This window comes from Cololabis saira, chromosome 9, assembly GCF_033807715.1.
Source record: "Cololabis saira isolate AMF1-May2022 chromosome 9, fColSai1.1, whole genome shotgun sequence".
Lineage (NCBI taxonomy): Eukaryota > Metazoa > Chordata > Actinopteri > Beloniformes > Belonidae > Cololabis > Cololabis saira.
Window position 1 is genome coordinate 24,336,747 of NC_084595.1, and position 26,674 is coordinate 24,363,420.

At 39.2% G+C, this 26,674-nt stretch overlaps 3 protein-coding genes across 7 annotated transcripts; 1 reads left to right on the forward strand and 2 right to left on the reverse strand.

Moving 5' to 3' along the window:
- Positions 1-240: 240 nt before the first annotated feature.
- Positions 241-9,053, reverse strand: si:dkey-32e23.4 (dynamin-1-like protein). Of its 4 annotated transcripts, none has more exons than XM_061728908.1 (18): positions 8,901-9,053; positions 8,200-8,323; positions 7,851-7,992; positions 7,563-7,601; positions 7,321-7,367; positions 7,138-7,209; positions 6,954-7,040; positions 6,608-6,770; positions 6,260-6,380; positions 5,794-6,132; positions 3,225-3,345; positions 2,938-3,093; positions 2,739-2,828; positions 2,541-2,639; positions 2,266-2,397; positions 2,068-2,177; positions 1,776-1,935; positions 241-1,633 (listed from the first exon to the last, which is right to left on the reverse strand). In XM_061728908.1, exons 2-18 carry the CDS (start codon positions 8,299-8,301, stop codon positions 1,577-1,579), a joined length of 2,037 nt encoding a protein of 678 aa, XP_061584892.1. In that variant the 5' UTR covers positions 8,302-8,323; positions 8,901-9,053; the 3' UTR covers positions 241-1,576. The 4 variants fall into 4 exon arrangements, with proteins under 4 accessions (XP_061584892.1, XP_061584893.1, XP_061584891.1 ...); XM_061728909.1 differs by having other exon boundaries at positions 2,266-2,382; positions 8,200-8,326; XM_061728907.1 differs by having other exon boundaries at positions 8,200-8,326.
- Positions 9,054-9,335: 282 nt separating this feature from the next.
- Positions 9,336-14,894, reverse strand: ubl4a (ubiquitin like 4A). The gene is made up of 4 exons (XM_061729937.1): positions 14,718-14,894; positions 11,775-11,880; positions 11,477-11,682; positions 9,336-10,027 (listed from the first exon to the last, which is right to left on the reverse strand). The coding sequence occupies exons 1-4, from the start codon at positions 14,763-14,765 to the stop codon at positions 9,920-9,922; spliced, it is 468 nt and encodes a 155-aa protein (XP_061585921.1). The 5' UTR covers positions 14,766-14,894; the 3' UTR covers positions 9,336-9,919.
- A 3,033-nt stretch (positions 14,895-17,927) lies between these two features.
- Positions 17,928-26,036, forward strand: prkg1l (protein kinase cGMP-dependent 1, like). Of its 2 annotated transcripts, none has more exons than XM_061729938.1 (20): positions 17,928-18,025; positions 18,933-19,125; positions 19,247-19,370; positions 19,571-19,737; positions 20,985-21,098; positions 22,496-22,601; positions 22,704-22,767; positions 22,962-23,039; positions 23,182-23,342; positions 23,452-23,517; positions 23,596-23,673; positions 23,756-23,852; positions 23,955-24,094; positions 24,184-24,273; positions 24,483-24,624; positions 24,707-24,870; positions 24,970-25,092; positions 25,558-25,620; positions 25,720-25,786; positions 25,871-26,036. In XM_061729938.1, exons 2-20 carry the CDS (start codon positions 18,936-18,938, stop codon positions 25,952-25,954), a joined length of 2,118 nt encoding a protein of 705 aa, XP_061585922.1. In that variant the 5' UTR covers positions 17,928-18,025; positions 18,933-18,935; the 3' UTR covers positions 25,955-26,036. The 2 variants fall into 2 exon arrangements, with proteins under 2 accessions (XP_061585922.1, XP_061585923.1); XM_061729939.1 differs by having other exon boundaries at positions 23,248-23,342.
- The last annotated feature ends 638 nt before the right edge of the window (positions 26,037-26,674 follow it).

The following is a 26,674-nucleotide window of genomic DNA, read 5'->3' on the forward strand; positions in this document are numbered from 1 at the left end:
AGTCAAACCCAAGGAAAACATGATTTGGTGGAGGTGCTTATGACCTGACAAGTGTGTGTGTGTGTGTGTGTTTAATATTCATTTCAACACACTGTTTGACTGTAAACAGCAATATATAAAGTGAATGTAATAAAATCTATTACTGCACAATAGGAGATGGAAAACTGATTTTATGTAAATGATCAACTGCCCCCGCTGCAGATTTATTTTGAAACACAAAACTGAATCTTGACTGCACAGTGTCCTTTAAAGTTTAATGAGTCTCATGAATTAATTCCACGAACAAGTAGAGTATCACAAATATTGGCAGGCAAGAACTCAGAGGCAGTGGACACACGATAATATACATTTAAATAACAAAAAATATATATATAACCATTCACATCTCCACACATGCGTACTGCACACACACATGCAACCTGAAGCAGGGTCTTTTCGGAGCTACTGTTTGATGGTCCCATAAAAGCAGGTTTTCCTGAGAAAGTTGCATTTTTTGGACTTGATTTTAATTCTGATGAGAGAAAAGGTTGTGCTGATTGGAGAGAATGGAATAAACATTTGAAAAATATGCTTTTTTTCTTTTTTAAACACATCAAGCAACACGTCTGGCTAAGTTGGGATACATGTTCACAACTGGGAACACACAAAAAAGTTCAAATATGGAACAAGCTCATCTCTTTTCCATCATCCTTGGTGAGCTTTTTGGTTTGGGGCAATTGAAAAGAAGCTCTCAATGTTATCCTTTTAAAAACATTTCAATTGAGAGTTCACTTAATACGATCCTTAGTTCGTTCATAGAGTGAACGGTCGTTATGCATCTCAATGCAAGTCTGCCAAACACCTCAAACAAAGCAGGATAGGAGTGTTTCATTAAAGACTATGATACACGTGTAATGTTATGCAACCGTACAAATGTACTGATATGAAAACGTGACCCAACAAAATAAACCTGAAACTGATTATAGCACTACAGAGCTGGAAAAGCAATCTATAGTCACTCAGTCATTTCTGAAAATGACTGCAGCGTGTCTCTTGATTTGTTGCACTGCAGCCACTGCTGAAAGAGATGGATTTTGACTTAGATTTCATTTCCATCTCTGCTGAGCAAAGTAGATTTAAGCTGAAGCACTGAATCTGAATCCTATGTAACATTAGCACCTTCTAAAAGAGGCTCAGAAGAAGCCCTGAGAGGACACATCAAACAGCCATTAAATAACTCACACATCATATACAACAATTGCACATTTAAAGCAGAATCTTATAACCTCATGAATTCTTTCATATAACATGATGCAAAAAAAAAAAAAGATTTTGTTCTTGGTTGTCTTTCACTTTTCTAGCTTTGCAACAACATGTTTGGCCTGAGTGATTGATTAATCAATGAAAACAATATTATAGTGAAAGGCAATGCTCCAGTGTGCTCAACAGGTAAACAGTTGATCTTAATGTGCTGTGGTTATTGGTCTGGGAGAAAACCGTGGTCCTGCCGCACACATTTTCCCTACAGTAAACTCACAAACACTCTCATACTCTCAGAGGCATCCTCTGACAAAAGATGTTGTTATCTTTCCTCTGGCTACCACAGATGGGTCTCCCGGATCTCAGAGATGATGTTATTTGCTTTTTTAAGTGCCTGAGGAAAGAAAAAATAAAAAAAAAAGACAGAGCAGGTGTTTAATTTGCTGGTCTTAAATGTTAGATGAAAGCAAGAGACAGGAATTTTTGTTAGTGCTCTTATAGAGCGTAAAAAAAAAAAAAGCATCATCTAATTTTACCTCTAGCATTTGGGCAACCTCGGTTCGCTGCTGAGCCGTGTCCTGTGACTCGATGAGCAGCCCCTGCAGAAGTTGCTGCTTGTAAAGCTGACCCACAAGCTCGCTCTGCAGATGCTCCTTCACATTATTCACCAGAAAGTGCATGACTGTCTTGGGCACGCTGCAGACATACACACGCAAGAAAGTTTAAAAAGTCAGGGAAGAACTATCAATAGCGGATGACCTTAGTACAGCGTGGAAGCGGAGACTGGGTGCCCTCCGGTAATCTGGATTTGTTCCAGGCGATTCAAACCTGTCTTGGATGCTTTTGCGGACGATGAGGAAATAACATTTGATGAGGCGCTGGATGACCTCACAGTCCCTCTGCTCCCGGGTGCTTAGCTTGCGGGATGGCGGCACAGCCTGGCACAGGGCAGCAAAGAAGAACTCTGATGGTCAGCAGTAAATTTACTTTTAAATGTTTTGCTCTTCTACTAATTCCAGCACTCACTGTGTCAAGGAGGTTAATGGCCTGGCCTTTGCTGGGGCTGCCAAAGCTTGTGGCAGAAGTTTTATCCTCTGGAACCTTCTCATTCTTCCAGCGCTTCCCTCCATCAAGGGCCTCTGCCTGAAAGCAAGAAATCTGGGGAAGTCAGAGGGCAATTTTGACCGAAGTTATGATGTGAAACAAGTTAGTTCAGACTTTAAGGAGCAAAACATCTGCTTGTTTACACTGACAGCGTGATGAGAGATGTGAGTAGGAAACAAACAAACAAAAAGCACTACCAGCTGACTGTTGACGGATGCTGAGACCTGCGCTGCATCTGCGAAGTCCGGGTGTTTTGTGTTGATATAGGCAAGCTCTATTGCCACTAAATTGTGCACCTATAGCATTAGAAAATGAAAAACATCATATAGTTAATAAGAGTTGACTGCTGGTGATTGGAATTGACACAAGATTATTGCAGGAAAGCTGTGGATTACCATTTCATTAGTAATTGGCAAGCGCTTCCTCAGTAATCCAGTCACTACTTCCACAATGGAGTCATGCAATTTGGGAAATCGCAGGAGCTCCTTGAAAACACAAAAGCATACGTTCTCAGCAAGCTCCCACCGTAATTAATACAAAGCAAATTTTACCAAGTTACTGATGCATGAAATGGGCCGCCATCTCTTGTCCAACCTGTGTGCTAAAAGAGGAGCAGTGCTGGATGATCCTCTGCAGCTCTTCATGAACGAGTTCCACGCAGCGCAAACTAGGCTCCTCCAGACGCTTAATTTGCCGCTTCACCAACAACTCAAAAGACACTTCGGGCACAAAAAGTGCTGGACGTGGACCCTAAGGGGGTTATACATGTGCATATATAGTTACACAAAATATAATTACATTTACGTGCTTTTACTCCAAATGAGCAGACATGGTGAGAGTTAATACTTAAAACCCCTCACTAACAGCAGTAAGAGGCTCACCGTGGCGTTGCGGATAGCAGTGAGGATATCTAGATCACTCAGTCCTCCCAGGGGGTCGATAGACTGCAGGGTGCGGCCAAAAGTCTCATGGAATATGTAACAGATCCGAGCGCCCCCACATCTGCAGAGGAGAGGAGTTCAGCTGTGACCGAAGCGTTTCTCGGTTCTTTGAGTCGGCAGAGTTAATTTGGCCCAAATTAAATGCAGTCAACCAAAAATAAAAAAGGTCAATATTTGCTGCAGACATTGAAATTAATTCAATTTCTAGTGGAAAGAGAATGGAGGAGATGAAGGTTTACACCACTTTACACTTGTGTTTAGCTGAAAAATATTTCTGAATTTAGTACAGCATGTTATTCTGAAACAATGGGACAGGGACATATTTTCCATGGGGTCACATCACCTATTCTTTTCATTGAATTTTAAGAAAATATCTGAAAGCTGTGCTAAACAACTGCTGCAGTTTTAATATTTGTGTGTTTTCCCATCATTGTTTGATTATTGGATTTCAGCTGCTCAACAGTTCAGAGCTCTCCTTTGTTAAATTTTCCTTTTCTTAATTCACCAAATGTTTTCTTGTCATGCTGTTGCAATTCTAGCAGAATGTGGTTTGGGATTGTCTTGCTCAAATAAGCAACATCTTTCCTGATAACGTAGTTGAAAACATACAGTGTGTTGCTCCAGAACCTGCACATATCGACCAGCGCTGGCGCCTTAACAGATAAGCATGCAGTGTCAACTGCTCTGATTCTCCATAAACAATCACAGAATATTGACCTTTGAGGCCTTTGCTCACAACGAGCAGATGTTCCAAAGGGCATGAAGTAGGGCTGGGCGATATGGCAAAAAAAGTGATCACGATTTTTTTTCCCATATTGAACAATCTCGATTTTTAATCACGATTTTTTAAATCAGAAGATCCCCCCTCCCTTCTGGAATAAAATAGAAAGAAACCAGAGATTGTTTTTTTTTCTATTAACAAATAAAGCAAATAGCATGTTTTAACAAGAGCCATATAGAAAATGGCACAACAAACAGGTAGTTTTAAGCAGTTTAAAAAGGTTTCAAGTAGTTTTAGCAGACAAAAAAAATTTTCATGATCATTTAAAATGTAAACCAACCAAAAAATGCGGTTGTTCACAGTTTTTCATTTATTTTGCCTTTTTTTTCACAATTGCATAGATAAAATTGCAATGACATTATTAACAACAAAAACAGTAAACTCATGAGTTGAGCCACTGTCAAGCAGCTGGCGATGCGGTTGCTTAAATTGACCAAAAGGTGGCTCTTTAACATCACAGTTTGTGTACTGTGCGTGACTCTGACGCTGGTTAGTAATTAAGGAGTTAAAACTCACTCGCCACTTAGGGGACTGCAGTAGGAGCATTTATTAAACTTATTAACTGTACACCGCTATTATGAGAGGTTATTTCTCACAGTATTAGCCTAAAAGGGACTTAAGGCTGATTTATGGTCCCGCGTTGCACCAACGCAGAGCCTACGGCGTAGGGTACGCGGCGACGCACACCGTACGGCGCGCGTCGCAACGCGGTTAGGCTTTCTTTTTAATACAAACTGATTAAACTGATTACATTCTGTAGTGGATAGCCTGAGTAATAAGGACGTACCGTTTTTATGGTGACAAAAGAATCATCTGCTGAGCTCTCCTTGTTGCCTCCGACACGTTCACTCCGCTGAGCGCGCACACACACACGCACACACATGCACGCACACACACACCCATGTCGGGGCCGCGGAGTTTCTCCAGGTGATCAGTAATTTGTGGTACAAGCAGAGCGAATCACAACTTTAATGAGTGCGGTTCAGTTTGACATTATTGTCAGTCTATGAGAAAAACATTTAATTTTATTAAAATCGAAAAATAATATTTAGGCTATAGGCTAAAAAAATAAGCGTCATTAAAGTAGCCGGCTGGACCTAATCGAGTAGTCGGCTATATGGCCGGCGCTTGTGGAAAGCCCTGCTTTAAGGAACGGACCAGAATTATGCATGGAATGGTGAATAAACGTAAAACACAGAGCTACGTACGTCTCCCGTCTGGACTGCCGCGGCATCTCATGCACATGATCAATTAATGCAGACAGCGCAGTGCCAGGAAAGCGGGTTGTGATTGGTTGTCATGCACTTTGCTGCAGCATGTTTTGCACGTGATCGAGAAAGTAGACCCACAGCTGATCACCGTGATCGAACTTAATTTGATCGCGATCACTGATCGAGATCGTATAATCGCCCAGCCCTAGCATGAAGCTTCATTGATGTACGGGATTATATTACATATGATATATTATATCTATTTTCACAGTAATCCAAGTTCTATCTGTGAAAATGTCCCAGGTATTACGGTACATAAAAAACATATAGCTTTCAATTAATAAATAAAGCTACTTTTTTAATCAAAGTTTAAACTTTTTAATTAAATATGAAGTTTACTGACTTTGTTTTCTGAAAGACAGTTGTAAGAATTTGAGTTAACACAGGAAAAAAAAAACGCATTCTTGTGAAAGCTTCTATATTTAAACAAAAGTGATCAAAGTTGGGAGACACTCACAGCTCTGATGTTTGAATGTGCCTGCCTGTTCCCTCTATGGTGTTGCAATAATCGCTAGCAAACTTGGTGACGATCTGCAGCAGGGTGGCGCTGTAGTCCTCCACCGGCTGCCCGTAGCTGTTGAGTCGTGCCTGGTACTGGGCACTCAGCACAGTCACTCGGGTTTTGAGCTCTGGCAGACACTCTCGTATGTGGTGCATGAGCAGTCTGCTCAGAGTTTTGGCCAGATAACGTGAGCCTGCACGGGACGCGAGGGAGGGGTAGTGGCGCTGCAGGAAGGTCTGCTCATCCTTCATTGAGTCCTCCAGACTCTTTTGGATGTTGATGTCATGCTGGCTCCTAGAAGGAACAGACAGGTGGGAATTTGGGAAAACAGCTAGTTTAGAAAGCATATTGAAGAGATACTGGTGATGATTATAAAGGAAGACCGAGCTTGGATCAACCAAACAGATGTATTATTTCAGACCTGTTTACCACTCCGACAATACCGAGCCTGACAGGAATGACTCGACCCAGAAGGACCTCCAGTGCATCAGTACCTGCATCCATCAGGTCCAGTTTACTGACCACCAGCAGCGTTCGACGACCTAAGAGACAAGCTAATTATTTATTTCTGCATTATTTTTCCATAAAACTGTTAAGTTGTTTCGTGAAAACATTGAAATTACTGAACTATAATGAGTTCTTTCCCCATAATTAATCATTCGAAATACAATATAACTTGAGGCTTGTTATGCAAGACGCAACAAGACAGAGAGAATAAGAAAAAGATTAAATTTGAGGAGAGTAAGTGCCTGTATACAAAATGTCCTACCATCTGGATCAACTTCACGGGCTAATTTCAGTGCATCAGAGGTGGCTAAGTCAGAGTTGGCAGGGGACACTGCCAGGATAAGAGAGTTTGGGTTGGAAATGAAGGAAGAAATCATCTCTTGCACTTGTTCTTCAATGTTCTCTGGCTGGTCCCCAACAGGAACCTGCAGAGAAAACGATAAGTGTCCAACATTACAGTAACCACAGATGCCGCGCTGCTCTGAGTCAGAGATGGCGGCAGTTATTAATTCAGCCAGAACTGATGAGTCTCTAGCGTCGTTATGTTTACACAAATCCACCATGAATGAATGAAAGACAAAAATCAGCATCCTTGAAAGGGAATTAACCTTGGTAATTCCAGGTAAATCAACCAGCGTGAGGTTGAGCACATTTGGGGAGAAAATCTTCAAATATATGGGCTCGGAACCGATGCCCTGGAAGACACAATAGAAGAAACATAAAACATGTTTTCTCCAAGTCAAAAAGCTAATCTTACAGAACGCAAAGCCTCATATGAAATATTTTTTTCACCTTGTTGTCTCCTGAACTCCGCTCCGTCTCTGCCTCGATTTCCCGACGGATTTCCATAAAATCTGTAAAGATCTGTCAGGTAAAAAAACAATAAAGCTAGAGAAAGCCACCTCATCGAAACTCAGATCATAATACATGACAAATGAAGCGTGTAAATCATTTGAATCTCCTAGATAAGCATACCTGGTTCTTGCAGTGCAGGAACGTACCCCATTCTTCAGCACTGACGCCTGAACAAATAAGAATGAAAAGGTCTCTTTCACAGAGAAGGCCAAGAAAAAACAAGCCTGGGAGAAACTAACATCAGACAAAACACTTCTTAAATCATGCTAGACATAAGAAAATGTGATTGATCCAAAAGGTTTGGAAAAGAGGTGATCAGGCTTAAAGAAAAATAAGTGCATGCAGATCAAATATGCAGAGACCTGGGTAGCTGTTTTGGCCATTTTGTTTAACCCGATTTCCTAAAAAGGTAGTGACAAAGAGGAGGAAAAAAGAACGTAAGTTAGCATAGATAGTCCACAGATCTACAAGGAGCAGGAGTTTGAAACCGTTAGTGAAAGTGAGAAGGACACATTTAAAAGTCCAAGAAAGCTGAAGATCTCAAGAAACGAAAAAAAAGGACAGGCATGCTGCTATTCAACCCCAACTTCCAAAACATACGTTTGTTAAAACAACTCCCATCAGACTAAATAACTTGGATGTTTAGGTACCATTTTCAGTCTGCAGTCTCTCCTGCAAAGGGGCAACATTTATGAGTTGCAACACAAGAGGTCGTCTTGTGACAATTCCTGATCCCCGAGGCAAGAAATCCCTGCCAACCAGGCTCTCCAACACAGAGCTTTTCCCACTGCTCTGTAGGGGCACATGATGACAGCAATTCAAAATACAGTAATCTACATTGATATCTTCTTTTTATAGGTTTGTGCTGTCTGGGAATATCCTCCAGAATACTTGAATGAGATTAAAGTGTTAGCAATTGTAATTAGATGCATGGGTTGACTTAAATATTAAAGTATTATCTTTGTTTTATGCGATTATCCTTGCTTTTTTCGGACTGACCTGAGATCCAACCACGACTATCTGAGGTAGTTGTATGACCTCTGCTCCCACAGTCAGAAAGACCTCCTGCAGCCGGTTGATAGTAGGAATCAGGGTTTCCATCCTACAAATGGAGTATGTACTCCTGCTAAATTAGTAAAAACACACAAGGCACAAGAAAGTACAGTTAAGTAACTTAAGTAACTTCTAACATCTAATGATGTCCAGTGAGAGGTAAGTTGGTCGATTTCTGCTCTGTGAAAGCATAATGGTGGTTTAGCACCACTGCCAGTGGAGCTGACGGGTACACTTAATGAAAAGACAGTGATTTATCCTGTAAAACAACGTGGCTTCGTCATAGGGATGAATGGTCCTGATGAGAGTGGCAAGGATGATTTATGCTTCCGCGTTACAACGACGCAGAGCCTACGCCGTAGGGTACGCGTAGGCGCTGCGTCCTTTTAACGCAGAACCATAAATCACGCTTTACGCCCAAAGACCACCACAATCCTCCTTAATAGTACACTAGCTGACGATGCGAGGATGAAGAGTGGCTGTTCATAACCAGTAATAGTAACCACGTTTAGTCAACGAATGATAGCAACACAAACAGAGGTACTCGGTTTATTTACTAAAGCCAGATGGATGAAGGAAGTGATAGGAAGTGATAGCTTCCTGCTAACGCTAGCCTCGTCACTAAAAACACCGACGTCCATTCTGACCTTGTTCGACGAAAATGCTTCCTTATCCAATTTGTCTGCACACCATACTTTGCAGAAAATGGGACAACTGTCAAAGGCGTATCATTTTACCCTGTTGATGTGTAAATCAGGGGCACAAAAAAAGAAAAGTCTCCCAAAGAGGCGGCGCGTTTCTCTCCATCAATCCCATTGGTCAGAAAATTTAAATGACGAGCTTTGCTGTCCGCTGACTGGCTGAGACTCAGCTTTCCTGTCCGCTGATTGGCTGAGACTCAGCTTTCCTGTCCGCTGATTGGCTGAGACTCCCGTCGCGTAGTTCCGCCTCATCGAGAACCAAAAATACTACATTTAATGCTATTATTAAGAAACACATAAAAAGTTACCTAGATTCCGTCAACATTTTTGAGACAAAAAAAAAACAAATAAAAGATAGATACACAAATAGATTTACATTTTTTTATTTTATTTTTCTGGGTTTTAATGTCTGTAAATATAAACATATTTACAAATCATACAATGGCCTTTAGTAAGTTACTGAATAAAACATGTTTTACTTTCTCACAGATGCTTAACAGAACATACCCAGTCATCATTCAACACAGACATTAATCATAAATACTCTCCAGAAGAAGTTAGTGTCCCCTGGGATTTTTTAGCAGCCAGAGATCAAGAGAGAACAGCATAAATGGATTCCTTTGTATTCAGATACTGTATGACTTAGCCTTGAGTCATCACTGAACCATCAACGCACAAGCCAAGTGGCCATGTTTTCTTATCTGAGTCCATTGTATATGGAGGAGAAAGCCCTGCAGCTGAGGTAACCAAACAGTCGGTTATCCATGTTCACTCAGCCACTGATCAGACACACAACAGGGAATAATGTGTGCAGCTGAAAGCTCATATTGTATTTTGCATGGCCTCTAAACACCATCTTCAAGCACTGAGTGCCTCTCTTAGGAACAAAGTAAAAAAAAAAAAAAGAAACACACACAAAAAAAAACCTTTTCATAAAAAGTAGGTTTAAGTTATGCAATACAGTCTTAGTCCATGTATGAGGTGTCTATGCCCTCGCCATCTGGGTGAAGCAATCTCCCCGCCAACCGCTCAATGTCATCTAGGCTAAGCTGGCGTAGTGACCGTTCATAGTCCTAAAAAAAAAACAAAGGAGAAACAGCAGAAAAAAATTAAATGCAAGATATTTCAATAATTATGTATGACAACAAATATTCTGTTTTTAGTGAAGCATAGAAGATAGGAGGAAAGCCACTTATATTGTCTTTACCAGTTTATGTCTCTAGACCAATGACCACATGAAGTTAAAACTGGTAATTTTACTTCTTTACAGTCTCAAATGGCAAAAAATGAAGCTATTTTGCAAATGTATAATGGAACAGACAAAAAAGATGCATTAACCTCTCCACAGTCAGTGATAATTTACTCATTCAAAAAAGCAGATACTCATGAGTAGAGCTGGGTATCGATTCAAATGTCAAGAATCGATTCGATTCCGATTCTTAAGATTCAGAATCGATTATCACCATTTGATTCGATTCGATTCGATATTGATTTGGGTTAGTGTTGCCTGGATTATATGACTGTAAAATAACTATTGAAATAATAATTTCACAATAATTATTGTGAAATAACTAAGAAATAAATAACTCAAATAGGCATTTCAATATCCATTTAAAGTGCAAAAAAAGAAAGAAATTGCAACAGCTCAAGCAGTAAACAAATTATTTTAGCTTGTCTGATTTATTCTGTCACCAGACACACAGCTTGCCATGAAGCAAGCTGAATTTTTCAGGTATTTCATGACAAACCGTGTCCGATAACGGAGAAACCAAACAAGCTATAGTAAATATAGATAATATGAACTTCATTGAACTAATATAACATTTAGAAATTTAAGCTGAAATGTCCAGCATTTTCTCTAAAGAAAAGTCCATTTAGTTCAGGAGTTTTCAAAACTACTGGGACTACTGGGATTAAAGTTCACCAGGCAAAAATGTAATGATGAGAAAAAAAAAAAAAAATTAATAATTTTTTTTTTTTTTTTTTTTTTAAATCGATCTTTAGACATACAAATCGATTTTTAAGAATTAATATGAGAATCGATTTAGAATCAGAAAATCGATTTTTTTTCAACACAGGCCTACTCATGAGTTTACCTCTTTTCCAATTTAAACTAAGCTAATATAACTGACTTTGAATGTCATTTTCAATTTTATCAGCAGAAGGTGCAAACAGCAAGTTGGGACAAATCTCAAAATAAATATGTTGTTCAATAAATTAAAAACTGTAAAGTTGTGGGGTGGTTTGTTACTTTACAGGTTACAAAACAAATACCAAGTTGCTGTTAAGTCGATACCAGAAAGTTTCTTCTCTTTTCGGCTGTGTTTCTCTTCACATTGTGTAAACCAGAAACTGTAAATATGAACACCCTTTGATTATCAAATAAAACTGTAAATATGAACACCCTTTGATCATCAAATAAAACTGTAAATATGATCAACCGTCTTTCATTACTGTCTAGTTGGACACTGAAATCTGACAAGTTTACCATGCTTAGAAGTATATGTGATGCATTTTAATACCTTTATAAGCTGTTCATGTACTTTTGCTGCATCGGCTGGACTGAAGTGTCTGGCGAGTATAGTAGACACAGTCTGCCACACTCCTCCATGAAAGTTTCTACTGCAGCCAGCCGCCCCTGAAGCCACAGTCCTTTCGCCAACAGGACGAATAACTAGATTCAGTTTAGCCTCTGGTCCAATGGCGTAATCACTCAGTTTGTGTTCATCTGAGGGGAGATACAAACATTTTATGCAAGAACAAAAGGATTGATGGATATGGCAAAATTGTTATCACACACTTGACAGTTGGCAAATCTACCTGCAAGCGCCTTCCCTTTGTAGAGTAACCGCTGCTGATTTGCTGGTATGTTCAGCTGTTCAGACACAAGTTCCTTCACTGTGGAGACTTTTTCATCTTCGGTCACCTGCAATATCAACAGCACACTGCTCTAGTCAAGAGTATCTTTTTTTCTAATTTCTACAGTTTGTGCCTCCTTGGCCTCTCTCTCATTTGTATTCTAGTCTGTTACCCAGATATTGATTTCAGTATGCAATCTTGAGCGACACCTCAATTCCTGAAATACATATGGATCACAAGAGGAGCAAGGAGGCTCGCGAGTGGAGCTACATGCAAGGATGCACAGGCATACCCTTTGTAGAACTGTTTCTGGATTCATAATGTATGAGTGGGGTGTGTGAACGTATTACAGAGTGAGAACTGAATCAAATTACAAAAAACCGTCATAGATATTGTTCTGTTTATTTAACAAAATACATCAAATATACCAGTAGGCTCTAAGAAAGTGATTACAGAACAGTGAGCAGTGATACATATCATAATTCAGCAATGTTGCTTTGAGATCAGAGCTCCAACATCCAATCCTTTCTTTTCTCGAGTCTTTTCCTAACACCTTCCATTTGAATCTCAAGAAAATACGGAATCAATTATGTGTAAACTAAGAAATTAAAATGTTTATGTGGTAAATGTATATGCAATTGTGTAGCTTATGTTAAACCCCCATGAAAAACAAGCCACTCTTGTTGAATGACTGAATGAATGAATGAAGACATACTACCAAGGGTGAGAACAGGTTTGATTCAGAGAACTTTTTTTTACAGAGCCATGGTTGGCTGGAACTCTATACCAGTTTATATTTCACATGCAGGTAGCAAAGATTGGTTTAAGTTTCAGTTGAAACAATATCTTTTAAAATTTAATGAATGATGATTTGTCATTTAGAAGGAACAAAGTGAAGGTTGAATATAATTATAGGTAGTGTAAACCCTATCGTAATAAGGTGAAAAGTGGTCAAATAATTCTAGATAAGGTCATTCCAGGCAGGTATTGGTTATAAAGTTGTTTATTTGATTTCATTTCTATGCATGCATGTCTGAGAATGATGGTGATTTAGTTATACTCTGTATAGATTGTGATTAAGGGAGTTGTGTCTATGATTGTGTACTACATGTGTAATGTACGTCTGTTATGTATTAAAGCAGCACAATGTAACTTTCGGCTTTTGTTGAGTTTGGCGGCTCCTTTGGACAAAAGCGGTAGTGCTTTACCAGTAGTGTGGCAGGGTTCCTACCATCCACCTCAAAGTTACATAGTTCCAGTGAAGGCGATACAGACCCCTCAGACCATGACAGAGGTTCATTAAACCTGTTGTAAGTTGATGTACCATCACAATGACTCTGGAAATATGATATTAAGGTGGAAAAGTTACATAGTGCTGCTTTAAGTGTTAATTTGTGTGTTGTGTGTATGTCGGACCCCAGGAAGAATAGCTAATGCTGTGGCTAATGCTAATGGGGATCCTAAATAAAAACAAACTATATGGTTACTAAAAGTGGAAAATTTAAATACAAATAAAAAAAAAATTATATATAGCTTACAAGTGGCTAAGTTATGTAACGTGTCCTGGTACTGTAATACTTGAAGACCAGAGTAAGTATATAAAAGTGTAGTTTAGGGTTAGGGACACTACTTTGATGTATATGTATATTAACTGACTCATTTAACTCTTTTACATTTTTTATGCTCACCCCTATTTTTATTGGATCTTACTGCTCTGTTTTATATTAACCTTTAGTTTATCCTGTTTTATCATATTTTATTTCCATTGTCTTATCTCAATGTTTTATCTAAATGTTATTAATGTTATTGTTATTAATACATTTTATGTGTATTTGTTTTATGTAAAGCACTTTGTGTTGCATTTTATGTATGAAAGGTGCTTTATAAATAAAGTTTGTTTTGATAAATACTACTCGTTCTAGGTATCACTGCCATTCACTGTAATCACTTTTCTCTGCCTATGCCCAGAACCAATGCTTTGAAAAAAACAGTAATGTATAGAGCAGTCACACACTGGAACCATCTCCCCCCGTATAGTTGCAATAAACAAGATGTCAGGTTTTAAAAGAAGACTGAAGCAGGCTGTAGTTCAGAAGGAAGTTATGATCTCTCCGAGGTATAGATTGTGATTATAGTGCAAATTGTATGTATATTATAGATTTAATAGTAGATATATTCTAAATCTCTGTAGGCTATGAGTGTATATATGGTTTAGAAGTATGAGTATATTATAATGTATGAGTATATTATGATATGTAATATATATTTATACTTATATATATATATATATATATATATATATATATATATATATATATATACATACTTCTATGATGTGGATGGTTGGTTACTTAATCTTTTATTTTGGTTCAATTTATTATTTCAGGAATTATAGTGAAGATTTTTCACCCTTTTTGAGTTGGATTATTGTCATCTTTATTGTTAACTTATTATATTATTATTATATTATCATCTTTTATATTATCTTTTGTATGTCTATGTGTGGACCCCAGGAAGAATAGTCTTCCCATGGCGAAGACTAATGGGGATCCTTTTTAAATAAACAAATAAACAAATTCTCTGCTCATTATTCCTCTCTCTCTTACACAGACACATGTTTAAGTGCACTATCCTCTCGTTTGTGACTCATATAACAGCTAAACAGCTACTGAGTGGCCTCACAGAGAAGCTGCGAGTTTAAACCTACAACCAAATGTTTAACTTCGCCAGCAACAATGTTATATATAACGGGGAGATAATGTCCATGTACAACCGCAGCGCTCAACTTAAACGTGGAGTGTCTGGAGTAGGTTTTGACGGGCAGAAGTGCTTGGTTACTCAACTTAAAGCAGTAATTGAACCGGCTGATGCTAACGGAGCAGTAGCTCAATGTGCTCAACTCACCTGGACGCTGCACTCCTTTCCTTGAAGTGGCTTTACGGTAATGATCATTTTAAAATACCCCGAAAAACCCGACAAGTCGATGAAATGATGAATAAAATAGCCAAGAAGTATTTATTTGATAGTTCGTGATAACCACACTGCTCCTTCCCTTGTTGTCAGCAGCCCATCTTCTTCTCCTCGAGCTGAAGGAGACGCTCCTGCTCTCGGGGTGACGCTCACTACCTCCGCCTAGTGGCGGGAGTTTGATACTGCAGCCGAAGACGCCCCCTAATCAGTCTAATCTAATAATAATAGGAGAAAACAAGTCCAAGAAAAATCCTTCTCTATATCCCAGCCATACGGAAGAGTATTTTTTTCATTATGCACTTCGAGAAAAAAGTCAAAATGTCGAGAAAAAAGTCAAAATTTCGTGAATAAAGTTGAAATGTTGAGAAAAAAGGTGAAATTTTGACTTTATTCTTGAAATTGTATTTCAAAATTAATCTCGACATTTCGACTTTTTTCTCGAAATTGTATTTCAACATTAACCTCCACATTTCGACTTTTTTCTCGACATTTCGACTTTTTTCTCGAAATTGTATCTCAACATTAATCTCGACATTTCGACTTTTTTATCGAAGTGCACAATAAAAAAAAATCTTCCCCTCTCAAATATTTTTTCTCCTGCATGGCCCTAATACTTCCATACAGCCAGTATAGTGTGCAACAATAGGTTTTTCTGAGTAAATGCTGGTATACAATCTAAAATCTGAAACACACACACACACACACACACACATTCATTTCGACTGATTGATTCAGATTTTCTGATTTGCTCCCATAATTTGTTCTGCATCTCTTTATTAATTCTGCAGTTGATGCTCTACTCTGCAACACCTGAATCCATTCCCATAAAACGTTTGTAGATTTCATGAGCATTCTCCCCATTAGACTGAAAAACTCTGCAGCTGCTGCCATCAACTGCACTGACTTATCTGTCATATTCTAACATAGGGTTTAGAAATGTAACATAGCCATACAAGCTTTTTCTATAGGGTGCAATAGTATAAGAGGCAGCTGACTCAGAAACCGTTTCTGTAAGTGTCTATTCTTTAGATAGTTGTTTTTTATAATTTAAGAGGGAAAATGTATTCCATTCATAGAGTAGGCTACCTCAAGACCATAGACATTATGTGACACCAACTTCAGTATCCTTTGCTAAACTGTTAAAACAATAGTATACCATCATCCAAACAATTAAGAACTAATTTTCTATCTATGGCATGTGGAAGAAATTGCCCATGTCGTTTTCTTAAGCACGCTTGAATGTCACCTGTTTTAAGTAGAAACAAATCACACTTAGAATTAGTGGTATGGAAATAGAAAGAGTATACGAAAATAAGTTCCTGGGGGTAATAATTGATGATAAACTTTGCTGGAAATCACATATAGTGTAAAATTTAAAATGTCTAAAACCCTAGCAATATTAAGTAAAACAAATTATATCTTCTGTCAAAGAGGACAGTTTTTGATGTATAACTCACTCATAGTTCATGACTTATTGTGTGGAGGTATGGGGTAACACCTATAAAACAAATATAAACCCTATTTTCTTATTACAAAAAAGAGCTTTAAGGATAATTAATAGATCTGACTATTATGAACCAACAAATAATCTCTTTATTAAATATAATACTCTAAAATTCCATGATATAGTAGAGCAGAAAACTGTTTTATTTGCCTTTAAAGCCCAACAGAAACTGCTTCCAAACTGCATGAAGGATTTGTTCCAAATAAAAGAAACCCGCTATGACCTGAGGGGGAAACTCATGTTTGAGATGACGACAGCAAGAACAAATATTAAAAAGAGATGTACATCAATTAAGGCAAGAGAAATCCGGAATAGTTGTGTCACGGCTCAGACAGGACAGAGAACCCACATGCACAACACCCGGCAGAATCAGAGTCCAAGAGGCTTTATTCGGGTCCAAGGCAGGCAGGGGTCAAAACCGGGCAGACAGGCAGATCAGGCAAACCAAACCAAAAACGGACAGGCAAAAATCCATACCCCAAGAATCAGGCAGGCTCAAAGACAGGCAGGCAGGCAGTAACAAAACAGGATATGCAGGCTGGAAAGCGAGGCAAAAACACACGACAATCTGGCAAACTAGAAGGTGGAAATGGGCCGGTATATGAGGGGAACTGCTGATGAGGGAAACCAGGTGTGGAGTTGGGCTGGGGAAGCACAGGTGAAGGGAATGAGTGGATTTCTGGCTGATTAGGGTGGCAGGATCTGGAAAAACAGGGGAGTGAGTAAAACTAAAAAAACTACACTGGGAAACCATGACAAGTTGTGACAACGACCTAAAAATGTGCAGTTCTATTTACAAGTTTAAGAAAATGTTTAAAGAAAATATTGTAAATAAATATAAAACACTATAGCCTAATTATAAAGTATATTATCAAAAACATTCTAGAATGTGAAACGTCAATTTTATATTTTGTCTTATTTATTTTTTGTCTTCTTTATGCATTGTTTGTTTCCACGGAGTAATGCTAATGTTTCATATTTAGGCTGATCACAAGATAAAAAGGGTAGGCACTATAAGCTACGGCTTCAGCCTACACCTTTTCGGCAAAAGCAATGTTTATTTTACTTTTTCATTTTGTTTTGTAAAATAATTTGTACAATGACCGAAATAAAGACAATTCATTCATTCATTCATTCATTCATTCATTCATTCATTCATTCATTCATTCATTCATTCATTCAATTAAGTTAGAAATTGCTTTTTTTCCCGCAAAATACGAGAGACAACAAATAAAACTGTGGTCCGTATATACGATCAGCCTTTTATCTCTTGTGGGAGCAAACAATATTAATGGTGTAAATCCCCGAAGAAGTGTAATATTAATATGCTCTGAGGACCCTGTGTCCCAGTTTGGATCCAGTCCACGCATTTATCACCGCCACCCTCCTGATAAAGGCTGATTTATGGTTCCGCGTTACACCAACTCAGAGCCTACGGCGCAGGGAATGCGGCGACACGCACCGTACGGTGCGCTTTGCCGCGTACCCTACGGCGTAGGCTACGCCGAACCCTACGGCGTAGGCTCTGCGTCGATTTAACGCGGAACCATAAATCAGCCTCAAGAAGTGGTTGTTATGGTCATGTGACCGCCTGCCTGGAGCTGTCTGGGCAGACTAGAGGAGCATCCTTCACTTGGTCACTTGCCGAGAGGTTTTGCACCTGTCGGATGGACTTCCAGCTGCAGACCGGCGCAAACCGTAACAACAAGTGACACAGACTGGAGCAAGACGAGACGACGTGAGTGATCGCATTAAAATACTGAGGGTCGAATATTCCTCTTTGACAAATGGAATAGTTACCGAACAGCCCTGATCATTTAAAAAAAAAAAGGGGGGGGGGGGGTGTTTGTTCTTTTATCTATTACTGTTTTCTAACTGGACTTTTGCGCTGCTTATTTTTAACCAGAGTAGTTCTTTTTCTATTTCTTTTTTCTTTCCTTTTTAAGTTTTATGCTCCTTTGATGTTTTTTTTTGTTTTTTTTTTATGGAAGAAAAATCTATCTATCTATCTATCTATCTATCTATCTATCTATCTATCTATCTATCTATCTATCTATCTATCTATCTATCTATCTATCTATCTATCTATCTATCTATCTATCTATCTATCTATCTATCTATCTATCTATCTATCTATCTATCTATCTAGCTATCTATCTATCTATCTGATACAGTGTTTATTTTTTATTTATCTATTTTTATCCTTATTTTCTTACACTAGTCAGTAGCTTATGTTGCTACAATGTTTTTATTGTCTTGTTTTGATTGTTTTTGTTTTTTTTATTTTTATTTATTTTTTTTATTATGTTTGCATAATGTTATGTTTGCATGTGTTAGCTAGTCATATTTAAGGAGAGGGGGTGAGAGTTTATAAGTTTTACTTCTTCTCACTCCCTTTCGAATATGTACTTTGTTATGTCTCATGTTAAGACGATTGTCTTATTTTCTTTCTTTTTTTATATGATTCATATTCGAAATAAACACTACTACCACTATCTATCTATCCATCCGTCCGTCCGTCCGTCCGTCCGTCCGTCCGTCCGTCCGTCCGTCCGTCCGTCCGTCCGTCCGTCCATCCATCCATCCATCCATCCATCCATCCATCCATCCATCCATCCATCCATCCCTCCATGTGTTGTGTTCAGGTGATGGGAACCCTCCGGGACCTCCAGTTTGCCCTGCAGCTGAAGATTGAGGAGCTCCGCCAGCGGGACACATTAATAGATGAATTGGAGCTGGAGTTGGATGCAAAGGATGAACTAATTCGCAGACTGCAGGAAGAACTGGACCGCTACAGAACCAGCATGTCCCTCTCGGGACCTTCTGCTGTCAGTGCAGGTAAGAGCACGGTGCTTTTATGTGTCAACATGCGGCAGGAGCCTGCAAAGTCTGACCTAGAAATTCTGACATAGTTGGATCTTATTGAATTTTTTTTTTATTATGTTGTGGTTTCCTGTAGCTAATTCCACTCAGATCGAGGACAATCAGCGAGCCAAGAGGCTGACAGTCATTTCAGAGCCCTTCAGTCCGGACCCTGTGACCATCGCCATGGTTTCACAAAGAAGCTGTAACAAAAGCCAGGAGTAAGAGCACACAGTGTTCTCTCTGCTCACACTTACTGCAACTGAAAAACCCCACTCTCAAATGTTGAAGGCTAGTCTGTTGCTAATTTACAAGTGTTTTGAATAATGTTAAGACTGTAGCTGATGATGCTGGATGGCAAGGAGATTAATCACTAACCCCTAACCCGGTTACATCGGTATCACATGTTCCATGTTCTCAGATCTCGGAGGCTGATTCAGGCTGCATTCATGAAAAATGATTTGTTGAGGAGCCTGGATGAAGAAGAAATCAGAGCTGTCACAGCCTGCATGTATCGCTGCACCATCAATCAAGGGTGCTCTGTCATTCAGGAGGGGACCGTTGGGGATCAGGCTTTTGTCTTAGAAGGTAAATTAATAACATAAATCTTAGTCAAAGATATTTATTAGGAGTTCCTTGAACTGAAAGGTGCTTAAGAACGATCACATGTGATCAAATCATTTTTACTACCATCATATAGGGCTGTTCGATTAATCGATTTTAAATCGTAATCGCGATTATGTAATTAGAACGATGTTAAAACGTGAAACTCGTAAAATCAATTTTTCACTTTTTTTTTTCTTTTTTTTACCTTGTCTGCACACATATTAATGATTGATGGAAATACCTCTCAATACCTGCGACAAGTGCCCCATCGGAGAGGCTCTTTAGTGTAGGAGGGGGCGTTGTAACATGCCACCAGGCATCCCTCAAGCCAGATTTGGTAGACCGGCTCGTGTTCCATGCAAAAAACTTGCAAATGTGAATAGCAAATGTAATGACTGACATTACACACCTCTACCTCCTTCATGGGTTGCATTATTATTTAGCATGCAAAGACCCAGTTTAGTTTAATTAGAAAATGTCTTGTTTTATTTAATTGGAAATATAACTTACTGTATGTTTGCAAGTGCTGATTTGCTGATTTTTTTTTCAGAGATAAAACTTTATATTTTATTATATTTTTTAAAACTTTTTTTCAACTTATTTTACAGAGTTTTGCACTTTATTCATTCATTTTTGGTTTAATAAGAGCAAAGTTTGCACTTAAAGCCCAATGGGGCAAATGTTCAATAAAAAAACCTTATATTTGAAATCATTTCTTTGCCTTTTGTCAATTCACAAAATAATCGTAATCGTAATCGAAAATCGGATTTTGAGAGAAAAAAATCGAGATTTTATTTTTGTGCAAAATCGAACAGCCCTATCATCATATGTCTTTATTTTCTCTGTTTGTTTAGTACAGGTTAAGCTTAGATCGACTGCTGCTCAGTAGCACAGAATGAGGCATTTTATTCTAGTAATAAAAGTGGAAGTGACCCGCACTGAAACTTTGAGTAGAAATGTCAACATGAACGTGAGGAGACAGTAGAAAAGGTTCCCCCGCTTTGCTGTGGTTGCAGAGTTTACTTGAAAGGAATCTCTGTGTTTGGAAAGTGACAGCAAATATGGCTGCATTTACTCTTGTCGGCCGAACCATCTGCTGTTTGCACATCTCATGCTGTAGAAGCTTCTTGACAGTCACCTCACATTATCTGACACAAAAACACACAGCACATCTTTGTAACGCGTACATGCTGCCGTCCTCTTCTTCACTGAGTCTGTGTTGGCTCCAGAAGGGAGACTGGATGTGACAAAAGACGGGCGGAAGCTGTTCACTGCTGAACCGGAGGACGTGTTTGGAGAGCTGGCCCTGCTCTACGACTGCACCCACACCTATTCGGTCTCAGGTAAACACTGCGTAGACGTCTCGGCTTTATAATGAAGCTATCACTGGAGAGCTGTCGGGAGGGGGACAATAATGGAGGAGTTTCACTTGAATTCTCCTGCAGGAGAACAACAGGCAGGTTTCTGTCTGTGATCCTAGACAGAAGCGTATGTTGAATTTAAAGTCAAACACTGTTTGAAATCTAAGGCAACACTGCAGCTTCAAATGGTTTTTCTCAGAGATGTGGAGAATCTAAAATATGTTGTGCTTTACTTAGCCCGGCTGACCGAGTCCCAGATTTCCTTCCTGCTATCCAACAGGCATTAGCCGGAGCAAAGAATGTTTTCTGAATTCAGTGACCCACACATTACATTCACATTTTCTAAAAAAATGTGTGTAAAAATAGAAGATGTGCTGCTGTCTGCTCTGTATCTGATCACTTAGCCCTGTGGTCAACTCTCTCAGCTACCACCGCAGGCATTTGACCTGGTTTCACAAATAAATTTACAGGCTGTAATTAAATAGGCTGTGGATGTGGCTGGGATCTGTTTAAATGGAAACATCACTCTATTTGCCACATTTGATCCAAAGGAATCCAAGTAATTCTCTTTTTTGGTGTCTTTCTTAATCTTGTGACCAGTCAGCTTGTCCAATTTACTGCTCTACTCTATCCATCTGCTCTCTGATAACAATGCTCAGCTCATTCAGCTCACTTTTACTTCCCATTATCCTTTGTTCTTTGTTCTGTTGTCCGTTCCCTTTGGATCCACTCAGAGCTTGATGTGTTTTTTCTGATCTGAAACTCTTTTTCTTCATTTGGTGACTTGACACCATCAATGCGGCTTTTGTTTGTTTGTCTGTTTTCATTGTAACAGTAATTTAGGAGAAGGTGACCCCAGTGAGTCTCCGTCAGGTGTCGGAGTCAGCATGAGAGAGAATTATCGTGCGAAAATGTTCAAAAATCATGATTTCACAGATGCATTTTTTTTTTTTTTTAAATATCTGGTACAGAAAATGGAAATAAAAAGCAGGGGCTTGTCATGCTGTGGTATAATGGAAGCTCATGGGGTATATCCAATTGAAATATCAGGGTGACACCATATTATTAGACGTTGGATGTAATTAGACTGTCTGGATGACATCTAATTCTCTCTGCAGGAAGCCTCTCTGACCCAATCAATATGGGTCATTATTAATTTATACTACTTTTATGCTCTGTTATAAAGAAAGGGGGTATTTATAGCGAAGGAAATCAAATTATATTCATGTTCAACATCCTCTGTGAGAAGAAGATAAACATTTCTGAGCTGATTCAAAACTGCACAGCCACAACCACTGGAGGAAACATCATGTCAGGGTAGTTTCAGTGTCAGGGACACAACCTTTATCACTCCCTCTGCGTTTGCTTTGGATTTTCAGCACAGACGGACAGCAAGCTGTGGGTTATTGACCGCAAGAGCTACCAGACTGTACTTATGCAGTGTGGTCTCGAGCACCTTTCCCATTCAGTGGAACTGCTGAGAAGGTTAGTATCAGACTGGGGAACTTGAAAAGAAGAAAAAGACATCTTTTCAAACCTCGCATTGTAAATGTTCTTGAAAGTGGCTTCTTTTGTGCCTGTGTGCAGCCTGCCCTTCCTGCAGCCGTTGCCAGAAGATGTCATCATAAAGATGTGTGGTCTCATGAAGGAGGTACATGCTAAGTTCTTTACATGCCATGTAATGCAATCACTACTCGTTCTTCAAACCATTCTTGGACACGGCCAGTATAGTACACGTTCAGACATGCAGTTAATCTACATTTTCAATGATAAAATGAATAGATGCAACAGAAAAAGGTTCAGAGGCCGTTATTTTCTTTCTTTCTGTTTCTCCCACTTCCATAGACGAAGTACGCAGATGGTGACTACATCATTTGCCAAGGGTCCACAGGAGACAGCTTTTATATCATTAGCAAAGGCCAGGTAAAGTTATAAGCCCCTCCGACACCTGCTCAAATAAAGAGGCTTTGAGAGAAAAGGATTCAGACTGTGGAGGCCAAATGTCAGAGGAGCTTTAAGAATTACTCATTGAGGGTGATAATTGACTGTGAACCCCTTTCTGCAGTTCCCTTTGTTGGATTGTCTCTCTCCCTTTTTTTTCTTACTTCTTGGGTGTCGGGGGATTTACAAGGTGACTATCACTGAAAAGAAGCCAGGCCGCGAGGAGCAGGTAATGCTGTCTGAGGTGTCTGGGAGACAGTGGTTTGGAGAAAAATTTCTATTGGGGTAAGAAGGAAACAATGCAATTTCATGCAATGAATCAGCTTTTTCTTTCATTTATATATTTCATTTATATATCTGATTTTCCACCATTTTCTCTTTGCCCTGGCCTCAGAGAAAATATTCGGACCGTGAGTGTGATGGCTGTTGGGGAAGTGACATGCTTGGTAATAGACAGAGAGTAAGCTGATATTTTTTGTTCACAAAAAAATAAGTTGTCCTTATATCTGGAAAATACTGACATGCTTTTGTGTTTCAGGATCTTTGAAGACATAATGGATGGGTTGGGATCTGACTCCCGCCAAGAACCTCAGAGAAGCAATGAATTCAAAATGAAGTGAGAAGCCGTGCAATAATGTCTTAATTTGCACACATAGAAGACACCAGACACAATCTCACGCTGCTTTCCCCCCGAACAGGCCTGATGAGGATCCTGCTCTCTTCACATCTTCCACTTTAAGTGATTTCCAAATTTGTCGTACTCTAGGTGTCGGGGAGTTTGGTCACGTAGACTTGGTAAGTGCCTCCAGAAGCATCTCACACTCAGACCCCTGTGCTGCTACCTCATTGAGATTCCCTGTTTCTGCAAGGAAATGCATTGATTTTCCCAAATGTCAGGTGCAGCTAAAGAGCAATATCAAGCGTAACTTTGCAATGAGGGTCCTTAAGAAGAAGCTGATCCTCAGTGGGGGTCAACGAGAGCACATCCTGAAAGAGCAGCACATTCTGAAGGAGGCTCGTTGTCAATTTCTAATCAGGTGTCTTTCACTCTGCACGGATCTAAACTCTATCTTGGTGACATGATTAACAATGGCCTAACACATTCCTCTGTTTATATTTATCACAGGGTATATAAAACCTTTAAAGATGTTGATCAACTGTACATTTTGACAGAAGCCTGTCTAGGTGGGGATTTATGTAATCTACTTAAAGACAAGTGAGTATCTTCATCAAAAGGAAATTAAAATTCAAGCCACAGTTTTCCATCATACTGAGAAAATATTTATGGTTTTCGCTGTGTTCTCAGCGGGGCTTTCATCCCAGTAAAATGTAAAAGCTTTAACAAGCTCTGTCTTATATTTATGTCTCAACAAGATGTTTTATGCTGTGATGCTTAAAACAAAAACCCTCTCCATTATGTTTCAGAGGACACTTTGATGACTGCAGTGCCAGGTTCTACACAGCTTGTGTCGTCGAAGCTTTGGCATTTCTTCATCAACAGGGCGTCATTTACAGAGACGTCAAGCCTGAAAATGTTGCTCTGGACGAGCACGGTTATGCCAAACTGGTGCTTCAGCTGCTTTCAACATAGTTTTCCTTCTGAGTTTTATTGGCCAAAAATTCACTGTACTGATATGTGTCTCTTGTAGATTGGCTCCGGATGCCTGAAGAAGGTCGACACGGGTAAGAAAACCTGGACATTCTGTGGTACGCTGGGTTACATTGCACCTGAAATCATCTTGAGCAAAGGCCACAGCATTTTTGCAGATCTGTGGTCACTGGGTGTTCTTATGTTTGAACTCCTGAGTGGGAGGTAAGCGTTACATATTTCCTCGCGACCCTAACTTTTAAGCTTATTTATGCTGTTGTAGCTCAAGGTTTTTCCTGATGGGATCGTTTTTTTCATCTCCAGACTTCCGTTTGATGGCTCTGACTCACTGAAGATTCTCACTGCAACCGTTCGGGGCATCGATCAGGCTGAATTCCCCCAATCCATCTGCAAAGATGCCTGCAGTCTCATCAAGAAACTATGCAGGTGGAGATACCCACTAAACACCACGAAACATGAAATGAATTGTCTGCACTTATATATAATGTCCTATTTTAAATCATTTTTTTTGACAAATCCCTTTTACCAAGTTCTTCTCATTTCCACATAGACACACACATACATGCATACAGTTGTTCTGTACATGCACATATCTACATATCACACATGCGCAAAATATGTGTCCATCTCAATCCACCTGCTTTAATCAAAATGATACAACTCAAACTTTTATACTCTATAAAAGAGTATAAAAGCATTTTGGCAAAGATTCTTCACCACTTAATGTGACTACAGAATGGAGTTCCCTTTAAAAGACCACTCTGCCCCAAAGCCAACAATATATTCCCATCATTGCTGAGGGCTTCTTCAGCTGTGCTGCTGCACGTCCACTTCTAAAGGAAATTTATAGTTTGTTTATCAGTGTGTAATTATTTGCTTTCCCTCACCCAGGAGCAATCCCTCACAGAGGCTGGGTAGTCAGAATATTGGCGTCAAGGACATTCAAAAACACAAGTAAGAAGATGGAAATATTACATGAATAAAAAAAAAAAAAAAAAACATTCAGGTCTGTGCTTGGAAAATGGCTTGACAGGTTGTGATACTTGTATTCAGATGGTTTGAAGAGTTCAACTGGGACGGACTTCACAGAAGGACGTTGACCCCTCCGGTTATTCCCAAAGTAAGATATGTTCGGCTTGGGCTATATAATGTTTGTTTTGTGATAACGGTTTTAAAATCTGTACTCCTATATGTTGTCTTTCAGGTTAAGCAACCTCTTGAAGGGGCCACATGTGCTCTTTACACTGAGGGCTCCATGGAGCCGTGCACAGACTGGGATGACTTTTAATACATTTCTGAAAACTGTCAAACAGAAAAATGCATAAATAACTCCCTGACCTGTCTTACTGCCATTAAGAACAATTATATTTATGATTGGCCCTGCAATGGACTGGCGACCTGTCCAGGGTGAACCCCTGCCTTTTGCCTGAAAAAAATAGCTGGGATAGACTCCAGCAGACCCCCGTGACCCTGAAAAGGATAAAGCGGGTATAGATAATGGATGGATGGATGGATATATTTATGATTAACACTTCCAGTGTCCAATGTACCTGCAGATACTGTTGGATAAATTAACTCTGTTGTGCACTGTGTTAAGTTTAGACTCCTGTCATTGTAAAATCTGCAAAAACATACTGCACTCAATAAACAGATTGAGTCACAGCTCGTGGTTTTCTTTCTAAATTTGCATCAGAAACCAAAAGTTTTGGGGGACAGAGCAGTTTGTCAATATCTCCCCAAAATCCACCGGAGTACTTAAGGAATAACGTCAGCATCGGCCAAGACTCGCAGGAAAATCGTCAAAAATCGGAGCACTAGAATTACAAGAAGTCATAAGACTTTAAATTTCAAAATAAAATAATTCGACCAAATAAGTTTGGCCCTGTAACGTTTGCATTGTATTTATTATACCCGTTATTGTTCTCAAATATTTAGATATTAATTAAATGACACGCCAAAAATTCATCGAATTAACCTTTTACTGATGTCTTTTCTCTGATTTATGGTT